The 14670-nt window shown below is 32.0% G+C and overlaps 1 protein-coding gene and 1 long non-coding RNA gene across 6 annotated transcripts; both read left to right on the forward strand.

Moving 5' to 3' along the window:
• The first annotated feature begins 649 nt into the window (after positions 1-649).
• Positions 650-1261, forward strand: LOC114166058. Its single transcript, XR_003599844.1, has 3 exons — positions 650-728; positions 816-876; positions 1245-1261. It is a non-coding gene; the product is annotated as an uncharacterized LOC114166058 (long non-coding RNA).
• Positions 1262-8774: 7513 nt separating this feature from the next.
• LOC114166855 (serine/threonine-protein kinase HT1-like) lies at positions 8775-14258 on the forward strand. Of its 5 annotated transcripts, XM_028051727.1 has the most exons (8): positions 8775-9072; positions 9185-9278; positions 9458-9683; positions 10754-10886; positions 11076-11271; positions 12208-12332; positions 12830-12988; positions 13756-14049. In XM_028051727.1, exons 3-8 carry the CDS (start codon positions 9472-9474, stop codon positions 14047-14049), a joined length of 1119 nt encoding a protein of 372 aa, XP_027907528.1. In that variant the 5' UTR covers positions 8775-9072; positions 9185-9278; positions 9458-9471. The 5 variants fall into 5 exon arrangements, with proteins under 5 accessions (XP_027907528.1, XP_027907525.1, XP_027907526.1 ...); XM_028051724.1 differs by having other exon boundaries at positions 9185-9683; XM_028051725.1 differs by lacking the exon at positions 8775-9072 and having other exon boundaries at positions 9079-9381.
• The last annotated feature ends 412 nt before the right edge of the window (positions 14259-14670 follow it).

Consider the following 14670-nt stretch of genomic DNA (forward strand, 5'->3'; position numbering starts at 1 on the left):
ACGTCAAATAATCATCTTTCACGAAGCTATTTGAACTAATATAGGCTAATTACACTACAAAAATATATAATTATAATGGAGGATCTAATACTTCCATCTCTCATGAACAAAGGCATTAATTTTTTTGGTTTCAAGTTTATCAATAATAGAAATAATGCGGGTCTATGTCGGCAAAATATAACCTTGATGGTAGTGACCAAAAGTAACTATGAGAAGTTTTAACCTGAAAGAAATCTTGTAGACACTAGTTGAAAAAAGATTTCAAGTTTCCACCTTTTACTAAAAAGTTTATAGGTAGAATTTTAAATTCTCTAATGTTAAGGTATTAAATTGCTAGTAAATTTTTGAAATTTCAATTTCTTTTGAAATTATCCATGCTAACAACTCTTTGTCATAAAACATTTCAAATTTTCTATAAAAGTGAATTGCCCTTTAAAAAATATTCCTCCAAATATCACATTCAAAAATTTTGCAGTTTTCTTTTATGTGAAATAAAGTTTCAGTTCTCTGTAACAAATAATTTGTTTTTTGTTGGCCAACTAATGACTTGGTGGGATAAATGGATTTTAGTATGATGCAATGGATTTGTTGAAAATTAATTGATTATAGTAGTCATGAACTGTTATGTTTTCTGTTTTTTTAAGTGGAGGACTAAGTTCAGGGAAACCATGAACATGGCTGATAATGATGCTAGTACAAGGGTTATTGACTCACTTATTAATTATGAGGTAAGCATTTTCAGTCATTAATGCCAGTTTTTTAATGTTATCTTCAATTTAGTGTTTTTTTATCACTTACTTTTTCTTGGTTTACAGACTGTCAAATATTTTAATAATGAAGTTTATGAAGCTGATAATTATGACAAGTACCTAAAGAGTAAGTGATCAATTTTCCTTGTTAAGTTGGGTGTGTAAAATGGCACTAGTTATTTTGTATATTCTTATTGCTCATATATTGTTCTTGGCCTATTTGTATGACCATTATTTCATAGGTCTGTATGAGCGTCTCTCACTTAAGTTAGTAATGAGCCTTCACGTTGTTGCCTTTAAACTCACTTAAGAGAGCATATAATCTTGCTTAAGTTAGCTTTTGAGTTTCAAGATTAGGTGCTTCTTGACTTTATTAACATAATTCTCTTTTATAATTGATGTTGCTTGCTTCTCCAGTTTTATTTGTGCTTCTCTTAATTCTTTTTTATAATTGATTTTGCTTGTCCTGCTGCAGTTTGTAACATCATTGTCTAGGATATGAGGATGATGCTCCGAAAACCCAACAAAGTCTTGTTGTATTGAATTTTGGTCAAAATTTTATATTTAGTGTTGTTCTTTCATCGACAATGGTGTTGTGCTCTCATGGGATCATGGATGGAATGATGACTGTTGGTGATTTGGTAAAGTTTTCTTAAATTTAGTTCTAGTATGAGGCTTGGGTAGCTTTGCTCCATTGAAGCTTTTATTTGTTCTTTAATGATTATGTTTGCTTTCATGGACAAAGGATTCTTTATCCTCCAATCTCTTTGTAGTTATCTTCTTACTTTCATAATGAATATCTTCTTTTCTTAAATTATTCTAAATTCAATATGCAGGTAATGGTGAATGGGCTTTTCTTCCAATTATCACTTCCACTTAATTTCCTTGGTTGTATTTTCAGTTACTTGAGGTATCTTCCACGTCGAATTTTAGTAAATTATCTTGAAGTTAATTTGAAATGTGTATTGTTGATTGTGAAATTTCTTTCTTTCACCTTGTATATACCATACACAAGTTCAAAATACCGATTATTGCTAGATTTTCAAAATCTATCAATAATAAAAAAATTTATTTTAGTGCTTCCACCACCATTTTTTTTCTTTGCACCAGGTCGATGCTCTGAATGGTAAGATCCAACTTGCCTTGGTGGTGATTCAAGAACATAACCTTATATAGTTACATATAATCTACTACTTTCTCATGCAACTGTTGTAGATGTGTACAAGAATCAGTTCCAGATTCTTTTAGTCTTTATGAGAACTTTAAATCTTCATATTTGACTAGGTTTTGTATTGCTAAGTTATGAGACTAAACTGGTGTATGATTCAAGAACTAGATTGATTACATCATCGAAAGGAAGCAGTGCTTAAATTGAGGTACATTATCACTACTGAGTAGCATTATGTTTTTGGCATAAGAAAATCTACAAGTTTTCTTTGTGACCAGGGGTTAGGACTCTGCGAGCATGGGCTTTTTAACTTGTTGTGTTAGTGTTCACATGGTCTCTATAAATTAAACTGATTCCATTCAATCTTGACCAGGAAGCATTATTATAGTATTTGTTTGACCATCAAGTCCCTTGTTGCAGGTTTACTCTACCAAGCATGATATCACATATGTGTAGTGTCTCATGACAGGCTTGCTATTAGCCATTAGAAAAGTAGTGTGTCTCAAGGTAGCTACCTAATCACATGAATTCTTTGCATCATCCAACTTCATCTGGCTCAAGGTTTTAATTGTCATTTTATGAACCTTGCAGAATTTAGTATGACTTTATGTTGGCGCTTGTAACAACAGTATATGCACACCACAACCAATGCCCCTAATATTCAACAGCTGCTGCTTTGTTAACAATACATCTTAGAAGATGCTTTAGGTGTTGCGATCTTAGAAGATGTTTTAGGTGTTGCGATCTTAGAAGATGCTTATGTTAATAATACTATGAAATGTGGTTGAAGAAACAAAACTCAACTTGTATTATTCACTCTTTTGTAGATTTTATTTAAAATTGTAGATTTCTTTTTATCCTTTTACGAATGTTATAGGAAAATTATAAATACAAAAAACTTAAAACTTTTGTCTTTTATAATTTTTCATTTATTTTAAGATTTATGTATAATTAAAAAAAAGTAACAAACATAAGGTGGATTTAAAACCCTTTGAAAAAATTGTAGAGAGAACGGGTCTCAAACCCTAGTCATTACCAGGAGTTTTATAAACCCCAGTCATTACCAGGGGTTTTGTAAACCCCAGCCACTACCAGGGGTTTTAAAACCCCAGTCATTACCAGGGGTTTTGAAAACCCCCAGTAAGTTGCGCTAATACCAGGGGTTGTTAAAAACCCCCAGTAACCTCTTAGCTACGGTGGTTTTTCTAGGGGAAGAGGGAACCCCGGGTAAAGCCATTAGTGGGGTTAAAACCCCCATAAACGCCAAAAACAACCCCAACTAAAAATAATTATTTTTGTAGTGATAACTTAAGTTATTATATTAATACAGTTTATTTTATAAATTGAGCAACAACAAATATCATAAAAACTATCAACATTTTTATTTTATGCATAAAATGTTTTCTCAATAAAGATCTTAAATCTAACATAGTTTCTTTAAAATATATTGATTTGATCATAAAATTTTATAAAAATAAATTGTTACTAATATATATTAATATGATCATTAGGGTTTTATTTTTGGGATGTTGAAAAAATAGAAATAATGAAAGAGCGTAACCCAAAATAATAATAATAAATAATTACAACTTAACTAATTATGATCGAATATAATAATTATTGTTTATTGATGTCAAATTTTTCTTTTGTGAATATCTTCTATATTTTTTAATATTTCTTTCTATCTTAAAATAATGAAGATAAATAATATAACTTTAATATATTGTATACGAAAAGTAATATATCATACAATTTTAGATGCTACCATAGGAAAGTAATTGTAAAATAAAGGTTTAATTATTCGGATGATACCCACTTTGGTACAGGTATGTCAATCTGGTACCTGCTTTTAAAAAAGTGTCAATTACATCCCAACTTTTGGAAAAGTTCTTCAATTAGGTCTCTTTCAGACGGAGTTGACTAACGTCGTTAGTCAACGTGCCACGTGTCAGTATGTGGTTTTTTTTATTTTATTTTTACTTTTTTAAAAAAATTGAATTCTTTTTTAAATTTTTTTTTAAATTTTTGAAAAAAAAATTAAAAATGTCACGTGTCAGGTCCCTGTGTGTGACACGTGGCATTATCAGTGTCACATGGCATTGCAATGCCACGTGTCAATGTCACTATCAGATACCATTGTGTTGATTTCGATTTAATCCCTATATATGTCCTTTTGTTTCAATTTGGTACTCACTTAGGTGTATCTGATTCAATTTTGTCCCAATTTTTTTAATAAGAAAAATATTTTTGTAATCCATTTTTTTAATATTAAAGCTAATTAAGTATAAATATGTTTGCAAAATTAAGTACTAATATTTATATTGTTTTACTAATTTTTAGACTAAATTTATTATTTGTATAAAATGTTTTACTAATATTTTTTTATTAAAATTTAATTTTTAACATATTACTTTATTAATTATTTTTTTATTAAGTACTCATGTTTTGTTAATTATTATTTTTTTTCTAAAATAGAACAATATTGTCTCATACTAATTTTCAACAAAAATTTCTATTTGTCTGAATGTTGTACTATTTTTTTTTATTAAAAATGATTTAATAAAATGACTTTTACCACTAAATTTTAATATAAATATCAAATACTTAATTTTTGTAAAAATTTTATACTTAATTACTTTTAATTTTATAAAAAATGGATTTTAATTATTAAAAAAAATTACGTCAAGATTGAATCAGATACACATAAGTAGGAACTAAATTGAATCAAAAAGACATATATGAGGACTAAATCGAAATCAACACAATGACATCTGATAGTGACACTGACACATGGCATTGCAATGCCACGTGGCATTTGTTTTTCAAAAAATTAAAAAAAATCAAAAAAATCAAAAAAACCACATACTGACACGTGGCACGTTGACTAACGACGTTAGTCAACTCCGTCTGAAAAGGACCTAATTGAATCACTTTTCAAAAGTTGGGATGCAATTGACACTTTTTAAAAAGCGGGTACCAGATTGACACACCTGTACCAAAGTGGGTACCATTCGAGTAATTAAACCTAAAATAAATTTGAGATGTTACAATAAACCTCATGCCTTTTTTAATATTGAGGAGAATTAGAGAAGTGGAAATCCAACTTACAAGAATGACGGTGCGATTGGCTAACATGTCAATCAAACACTTTTATGGAGTTGTGGAAGACATGCTAGTCAAGGTATAGATAAATTCTTCTTCCTTGTGGATTTTGTAATCATGGATATGGAAGAAGATATGGAAGTTTCCCTCATTCTTGGAAAGCCTTTCATGAAAACAATAAAGGTAATTATGTTGATAATGGAAAGCTAAAGGTGTGTGTCCAAGATGATGAAGTGAACTTTAATGTGCTTGAAGCAATGAAACATCCTAGTGATAGAAAGAAATGTTTCAGAATGGATGTGCTAGATGAGATATGTTGAGGGGTTCAAGATAACATTGCAATGATTGACCCCTTGGAGAAAGTTGTCACAAGCCATCTTGAAGGGTTGAATGATAAGGAGGAGGAAGATATAAGGAAATGCTTAGAAGAACTGGATAGAGCCAATGAAATTTCCTTTGTTGTAACACAAAAACTAGAGCTTAGCTCGAAAAATAGGACACAAGAACAACAACAACAACCATTAGAGTTAAAATTGTTGGAAATATTTTAATATAATTTAAAAAATAAATAATTAAAATAAAAAACCTCCAGTTACTCAAGTTTTTATGAACTTTTAATTGTATGGGTTAATGTCATTTATGGCTAATGATTATATTTTTATTACTATTTACTCTTGTGTCTCCTTTTGTTACCTATAAATACCACATAAGTGCATGGGGAAAGACATAACAGAGACAACAAACACTAGAGTATAGTGTTCTTCTTTTCTTCTCTATACTATCTTTTAAGATAGTGATGTTCATAAGGTTCAGAGATCCTTCGCTGCACTGATCGATCTGACGGGTTGTTGTATCTTGGGAAAGAAACGCATATGATTTGAAATATATATGATTGTGTATTTGTATTGCCTTGTGCAATGAAGCCTTTTCTCTTTAAGGATAGCACTATGTGTGCCTCAACCCAAGCTATTTCTATTCCTTACCTCATTTATTTTTTATCTATTGTTTATTATTTTATAAGATTAATATTTGTTAATTTATATATATGTCTTATGATTATTGCTCTAATAATTACTATTATATTATTTAATATTTTTTATTATTAGTAGTATTATTTAAGTAATCATTTTCTAACAAAAACACCTACCACCACACCTAAAATATTTTTCCTTGGAAAAAATGGTGGTGAACTTATGATCTTCAATTGTTTCCTCACAAAAGAAGAAGAATCAAGATTGGCGAAGGTGTTAAAGGCTAACAAAAAGGCTATAGGATTTGAAAGGCATCAATCCATCATATTGTATGCATAAAACTTTGATGGAAGAAGAGTTTAAGCCTGTAGCTCAGCTTCTCCTACCATGAAAGAAGTAGTGAGGGAGGAGGTAATAAAGTTGTTTGAAGTTGAAATTGTTAGGTTTACATAGGAGATTTCACTAGGGAGACACCACCAATGAGACCTAAGCCCAACCACAAAAGGCATTGACACCACCCTCAACCCAAAACCTTAAGACAATGAGTTTATGGATCTTTATTCTTATATAGTGCTCTACTTTCTCATTTCTAGCCAATGTGGGACTTAGACTCACACTTAGATTCCTAACGATCTTCCCCTCAAGTGTGAGTCCCTTCAACTACATTGTTACACTCCTCCAATAGAAGCATTCCCAATCATGAGTACTCATTTTCTGTCTTTTCTATACCATCGTTCTTTTTAACAAGACACACTTACCTGGAACTAGGAATGTCAAAAAAATTCGTATCCGCGGGTATCCACGGATAAAACCCGCAACGGGTAGGAAACGGATATTAAAAATGGATACCCGCAAGTATGTGTATTTTTGATACTCATATGTTAACGGGACGGGTACGGGTATCATAATCCATACCCGTGGATATCCGTATCCGCTAAACTTTAATTCACAAAAATACCCTCATATATATATATATATATATATATATTAGTAAAAAATATTCTGATCTAATTTTTTCTAAGCTGCACATCTTGTCTTTTGTCTTCATTCTTTCAGCTTCAAGTATTGGTATGTTGTCTTCTTCCAAGTACACCCCTTCCTTGACATTCTTCTCTTTCCTTTCTTTGAAATTAGGCATATACATCAAACCCTATATAGACAGTGACATTCATAGTATGCTTGTTGTCAAATGATGGAATCAAAATAAGAATACTTGGCATGTGGCAATTGATGTTTATTTTGTTTATTTTTCAGGATTCAATCGGAAAAAGTGGACTTGTTGATGGAAACACTAATTAAAAAATTTCCACTGGATTGAACGTCATTTTATATTTATTTTTGTAATTATTTGGACTTGTATGAACTTGAGCTTATTTGAATTTTATTTAAAATTTATGACACTAATGTATTTTATTTTATTTTATTTGAATTTATAATTAAATATTTGTTTTTTAAATAATTTTGTAAATACTCGCAGGTACTTGTGGATATCCGCATATATGAAAAAAATAAGTAGGTACCCGCATAACGGATACCCGACGGATATGTGTATGGGTATGAGGCGAATATTTATCCAGCGGGTAGGGTACGGGGGAGCTACTACCCGTACCCTATCCGCCCCGTTGACATCCCTACCTGGAACCCTTGCTAGGAAGACTTTCGATACAAGGACATATTGCACTCGTCTGAGCCAGTTTTAACCATCGACTCTGATACCACTTGTTAGGATCGAGCGCTTACCACTTGACTGAAAGCTATAGCCATTGGTTAGGGCACAACTCTTTTTACTTAAGAGTGTAACAGCCCAAATGTCGCCACGATTCAATTATGACTCGGTCCATTTGGCCTCCATCACGAGACAATTGATGTCACAAGATTGTTTTCAAGAATGAAAACAATGAGTTGATTCCCTCTAGGATAGTTACGATGAGTTTTCAAGAACCATTTTCCACTCCCTTTTATAAATTAGGAAAGACTAGTTGGACAAACATATTTTTGTTTATTGGATGGACTATGTATTTTTAAAACTATATATGGCTATTATATAATTATCTTTTATGTTTCAATTGATTAATTAATTAATTAAATTAAAAAAATTATTATATTCACTTATTTTATTATAATTAATAATTAAAATTGAACTTATAAATATTTCCTATTTTAATAAATAATTTTAATAATTATAAATTATAGTGTTATATATTTACATTTTTTTAAATAATGCATGTTCAAATATACAGTTACTTTGGATTGAGAAAATATAATAGTGGTAAACGAGAAAGTTACCTCTGTCTTACTATACTTGTAATAAATAAAACAACATATATGATTTTTTTTTAAGACGGTTATACTAAAAGAAAAATGTTTTGAACAAATATTTTACTTTTATTGAGTTAATATAATTAATTTGAAAATAAATTTAAAATATAAGCTAATATTGTATCTAAAATTTGAAAACTGCCCATTTGAATTATTTTAAGTTAAGCTATAACTATAGGGAAGGGAGTTTGAAACGCCCGTTGAGACGAATAATAATTATCAAATGAAAATATTTAAAAAGTGTAGTCCAAGTTTCTAGAAGAGTGAAATGTAAAAGGTGCACGTGGCAAAATGCTATGGATAAGAAGCGGGGAGCCGAGTAAGCCGAGCCGGCGTAACGGTGATATCTGTCCACACTGATTCCACTAATAACGTCCACATCGGCAACATCGTTTTCCCAAATCCACGTGTTTTTCTTTCATACGACAATGCCTCATTATTTATCACATTTTTCATTTCACGTTGGGTTTTTTCGTCTGCCCAAACATCACCTGTCACCGAACACTACATTTTTGGATACACTTTCAACCCTCTCTCGTCGGAACCAACATGTCTTCTTCCCACTTCCAACTTGGGGGTAGAGAGAGAAGACTCAGGACCAAAACCACCCCTTTTTAGAGAGAGAAAGTGAACTCGAATATTCTCACTTACTCTTCACTTTCAGCTACTTGGGGTGTTTTTTTTGAGAGAGTTTTAGAACTTAAACTTGGAGGGATTTTGTTGGGTGTATGTGAATTTTCTCAGATTTTTTTTTTCGTCTGTTGTAAGTTACTTTCTCTTCTTTTTTTTTTTTTTTTCATTCAACATAATTTTTTGTGTGAATTTTTAATTTTTATTTGATGGGTTTCTTTGGATGAACTTCAAACGCTGGCCAGCTTCTCATTGAAGCAAAGGTTTGAAAGAGGGGGAACGTGCTACATGGGTGAACACAACCTATGAGAAAGATTCGGTTTTTACTATTTTTTTGAGGTGGGGTGGCAGTGGATCATTGAGCTGTTAGAGGAATTCTGTTTATTTATATTTTCCATTTACTTTGGAGGTGTGTTTATGTTGGAACGATGATTCAGGGGAGGTGGGTTTGTTGTTGGATTTAAAGAGTCTTTATTTCTAATTCTTGGTATGTATTGAAATGAGGGACTTGGTTATAGTTTAAGGTTGCAGCATGAGTTGCAGAGAAAGGAAGAAAGGGGAAAGAGAAGAGAAGGAATATGAGAACAGTTCTGTTGGATTGAAATCAAAATCAGTGAGGCAAAGCATTGGTTCAATAGAAGATGAACCGCTAACAATTGATGAAAGTCTTCTGATTGACCCCAAGCTATTGTTTATTGGGTCAAAAATTGGCGAGGGAGCTCATGGGAGAGTTTATGAAGGAAGGTCAGTGTGGCAAAATGTATTGCCTGCCTAAATTTTTCAATTTTTTGTAGTAACTTTTTTTCCCTTTATTGATTATTCTGAGTTTGTCAATTATTGTGAACAATTGGTCAGAAGACCAGTTAAAGGTGATATTTTTTCTTACATGTAAGACCCAGCAGTAGTGTGACTATTGTGTATTAACCTTCAATTAGCTAAGCTAACTCTCTATCAATCATAGATGTATGGTGTGTCATGTATCGGACACCGACACACGTATACGGTACGTATTGGTGAACACTTTAAAATCCAGTAATTTTATAAAAGATTTATAAATTCATGACGTAAATTTCTATTATGATTATAGAAATAAAGAATATGATTATTATATTTTTTCTTTTTGATGTTAGATTTAGATAGATTAGATTTATTTTTATATTTGGTAACCATGTATTTAGATTATTATATTTAACTTTATAGATGATTTTGAATATGTAAATACGTAATAATTTAATATATAGATATGTGTTCCCATGACCTATGTTATGGAGACTACACATGTCGAAGTGTTCGTGTTGTATCTGTGTTCGTATCCATGCTACACAGATGGTACTATCTACTGGAATTATGTGCAGTTGTGTATTAACCTGCAATCAGTTAAGCTAAGACTCAATCATAACACTACTGTAATATCTACTAGAATTGTGTTCGGATGGTGGATATTACTTAAAAGTAAATGTTTACTATGGTTTAAGACAAAAAATGCATTTTGGTCTCACCTCCAGATATGGTTTTCCACATCTAATGAGAAGGAAGTAGTTATAGCTTCCACATTCTGTAGTATAATTGACGTGATTTCTAGTTTTGTAACGGTTTTCCCAACACGTGTGAAGTTTCCATATAAAGATGGAGATTTTGATGAAGAGCTTCCAACTCTTAATTTGACTTTTATTCCAATGTCATTAATTGTGGATGCATTAGAAAAAGACAATATTGCTATGGTGGATTCAACTGTACAATTATGTGTATACTTCAAGTGGTTTGCTGGCAGCTGGAGTGCTGGTTTATGTAGGTGTAGGTTAATAATTTTCCAGGTACAGAGAACGGATTGTTGCTATCAAAGTTCTGCATCGTGGGAGCACTTTAGAAGAAAGAGTTTCATTGGAGAATCGTTTTGCTCGGGAAGTTAATATGATGTCTCGTGTCCACCATGAGAATCTTGTTAAGGTCAGTAGTGTGCTTTGTAGGGGATATATCAGCATATCTGCAAATGCTATATCTGATTCTGCTTTGTATCATTTGTTTCACAGAAGACTTGTCTGTGTATAGTGTAAAGTGTATATTATGGTCTTTGATCTTTATGCTACTGTAGAACTAATAGATTCTGAAGATAATGCATTGATTTGTTTCTTCCAGTTTATTGGAGCTTGTAAAGATCCTCTGATGGTGATTGTTACAGAGATGTTACCTGGGTTGTCACTGCGAAGATATCTGATCGCCATACGCCCTAAACAATTAGAGCTTTATGTGGCTATAAAGTTTGCTCTTGATATTGCTCTGGCCATGGATTGGTTACATGCCAATGGAATCATACATAGAGATCTGAAGCCTGGTAGGTACCCTTTAATTTAAAACATTTTACTCTTGGTACTGGGAAATTGTCATATATATCATTGAAGGAACAAAAGAAAATTTCTTTCTTATTTAGAAGTTAGAATGTGATTTGGGAGCTCTGGTACCTTAAAATTGTTATTTCTTATGGTGCTGGCAGTTTGCCGCATAAATTTATCTAGTTGCAGTTTCTGTTCTGTAATGCTATTTTCAGTCGCCAAATTTCTTTCATGATTATCATTTTTTGTGAAACCTTTTTGCTATCTTATTGGAAGCTAAATCTAAGCTACTGTAAAATACCTAAAAGCTACCATTAAAGCTAAAGAGAAGCTATAAGATAAGCATTCATATTCTTCATTGATGATTGATAGATAAAAAGAATACACTTAATATAGCCTAGAAAATACCAACAAGTAAATGATAAGATAACTCTACAAGTGTGATCAAACAGGAAGGAATTACAATATAAACTAAATAATATTTTGACTTTAGCCTATAAAATCCTTTAACCACTTAATCTTCTTTCTTTTGAGCCTCTTGAAGGCCATCCTATGACTCCCTCTCTAGAAATCATAAAGAGGAAGGCGGACCTACGTGTACATCAGGGTGTGCAGGTGCAATCCCTGGTTTTGTTAAAATTATTTCTAAATATCTGGAAAAAAAATTATTTTGCTCTCTTAATCTTTTATATTTGAACCCACTGGCCCTGCTCTATGATAGACCTATGTATAGTTGAGAGTGTACAAATATATCACTTGACTTATTCCCACTGACCTAGGCTGGAGCACCTTGTATTTCTGGATTGAAAATTTTACTTTTATATCATTGTAGATTTGGACATTAATGATTAAGTTTGAAATATAGATTCATATTGATAATTTCTAGTATTCATAGTCTGACTCACTAGAACTATTGTTTTCAAATTGGTACCATGTAGACAATCTGCTGCTCACGGAAAACCAGAAGTCAGTTAAACTTGCTGATTTTGGCTTGGCAAGAGAAGAATCTGTGACTGAAATGATGACTGCAGAAACTGGAACTTACCGTTGGATGGCGCCTGAGGTGCGTTGTGCCTTATGAACAAGATTTTATCATTCATTCTGCTGGCAATTAGTGAAAAAAGTTCACTGAGGTGTTCAGAAAAGCTTGTACTTATTTGGTGCTCATTATCTTATTTTGTCATCACTATCACTGAAAATGACACTTTGTTATATACTAATGTGATATAAGATAGATGAGTGGCAGACTCACTTGAAATGAACACTCATCAGGTTGTAGAGTCCTGAACCAATACGCTGTACTCTAGACAGTGGCAATACACAAGCAGTATTTGAGTTTAGATTTGTTGGGGTTTTCAAGCATGATAAACAAAGCTGCTTATCAGTTTCATCTGATAGATGTAATCGCTACATTGAATCATGGTGGATGGTAGATTTATATAGTTTTTTCATTTTTTAAGTTGAGTAAAGTTCCATTCCACTGTCATTATAATTGTAAACACTGACCTTTATGCATATTTTTTGTGAAGATATTTTTTATGATTGCTTGTGTTTTTCCAGTTGTACAGTACAGTGACATTGCGTCAAGGGGAGAAAAAGCATTACAACAATAAGGTTGATGTCTACAGCTTTGGAATTGTTTTGTGGGAGCTACTAACAAATCGCATGCCTTTTGAAGGAATGTCCAATTTACAGGCTGCTTATGCTGCTGCATTTAAGGTATTAAAATTGACAGAAGATTGGTCATCCATAACTGGTTATCATGTTATGCAAATTACAAATGCTTGTACAGGGATTTCTCTCTTTTGATATTTGGATAACTGCAATGGATTTTTCCTCAATGTAACTTGTGTAATTTATGCTTTGAAGTTGAAAAGCTTGGAGTAATATTTAGAGTTAAGTATGTTTTTGGTTCCTAAACTATAATGCGATTTTAGTTTTCGTCTCTATCTCAAACACTCAAACCTTGATCATGTTAGGACCTTATATTTAAGAAATGCATGAATGAAGTTTTTTTCGTCTTAAGGGTGTTATCTATTTTTTGACATGACAAATGACAAATCACGTTGGATGCAGTCCACAAATCCCCTTCATATCAACGCCAATGTGATTCACTGTTTGTTACACTAAAAAATAGTTAACACCATTGGACGAAAAGGACTGCATCCATATATTTCTTAAATATGAAAACCTAACAAAATCAGAGTTTAAGATAGGGATGAAAACTAAAATCACATTATAGTTTAGAAAAAAAAAAACAGTTAATCCTAATATTTGTGACAAGAATTACCCAAATGTAAATACTGACAAGATATTCATCAAGATGGAAAAGATAGCCATATTTTTTGCACAAAATCATCAAAATTTGTTCTTTCATTGTCCATATTTATATAAAAATATCCTCTCTTTTTTTGTGACTCACCTTAGGATTCATATGGCATTGAATTTCTTGCTAAGCATAACATGGTTTTCATTTGAGATTGCAGCAAGAGAGGCCTAACCTTCCTGAAGACATATCTCCTGATCTTGCCTTCGTAATTCAATCATGCTGGGTTGAAGATCCTAACATGAGACCAAGCTTCAGTCAGATTATCCGGATGCTCAATAAGTTCATCCTCACTCTCCAACCACCACCATTTTCAGCACAAGCACAACCTGAAGTGGACGACGAACCCGAGGCCGTGACAAGTAATGGCACCATAACTGACTTTTCTACGCGAAATAAAGTTAAGTTTTCTTTTATTCGCCACCTTTTTTCTTCAAAGAGAACCAAAAGCTGATAGTATGAGTTGTAAATTTGGAGAACCCTCCTTTTGCTGTAGATAAAAGAGTTCTTCTCACAGTACTTTATACAGTTTAATGCATTTACAAGTAATTATATCTAGGGTGACAACTACAGGGATGTAACATGTCCAACAGAAGTGTAGAATATGATGATAAACTTTTGAAAGAGTAAGGAAAAATAAAGGTTTGTTTATATTATGCAGTTGATCTTTTTGTTTAAGAACAAGTTGGATTAGATTTTTGCCTCCTTTCTAAGACATGGTTTTTATCACAGTGAAGCAACACATTGTGTAGTAGTTGTATCCAAGGAGTGTTTAATAATTTGTTTATGTTCATTGAATGAATGTCAATTTTGAAAGTTCTGTTATTATTGTGATGATGATGCACATTGCTTCTTTGATCTGATGTTACTGGTTTGTTAAGTATACAACAGGATCAAAAAACACTAGTTTGTTTTTGCATTTTCCCCTTTAACTAGAAAATTTTCATTCTCTTTTGATGTGTGTTGATGTTAAAAGTGAGACTCTGAAATTTTTGAGCTAATATTTTGTGGAGTTTGTGGTTTCAAACTTCGGTTGCCAATTTTAATGAGTGGATGATTTAAAATGTAATCACTA

The sequence above is a fragment of the Vigna unguiculata genome, chromosome 10, assembly GCF_004118075.2.
Source record: "Vigna unguiculata cultivar IT97K-499-35 chromosome 10, ASM411807v1, whole genome shotgun sequence".
In the NCBI taxonomy this organism is placed as follows: Eukaryota; Viridiplantae; Streptophyta; class Magnoliopsida; order Fabales; family Fabaceae; genus Vigna; species Vigna unguiculata.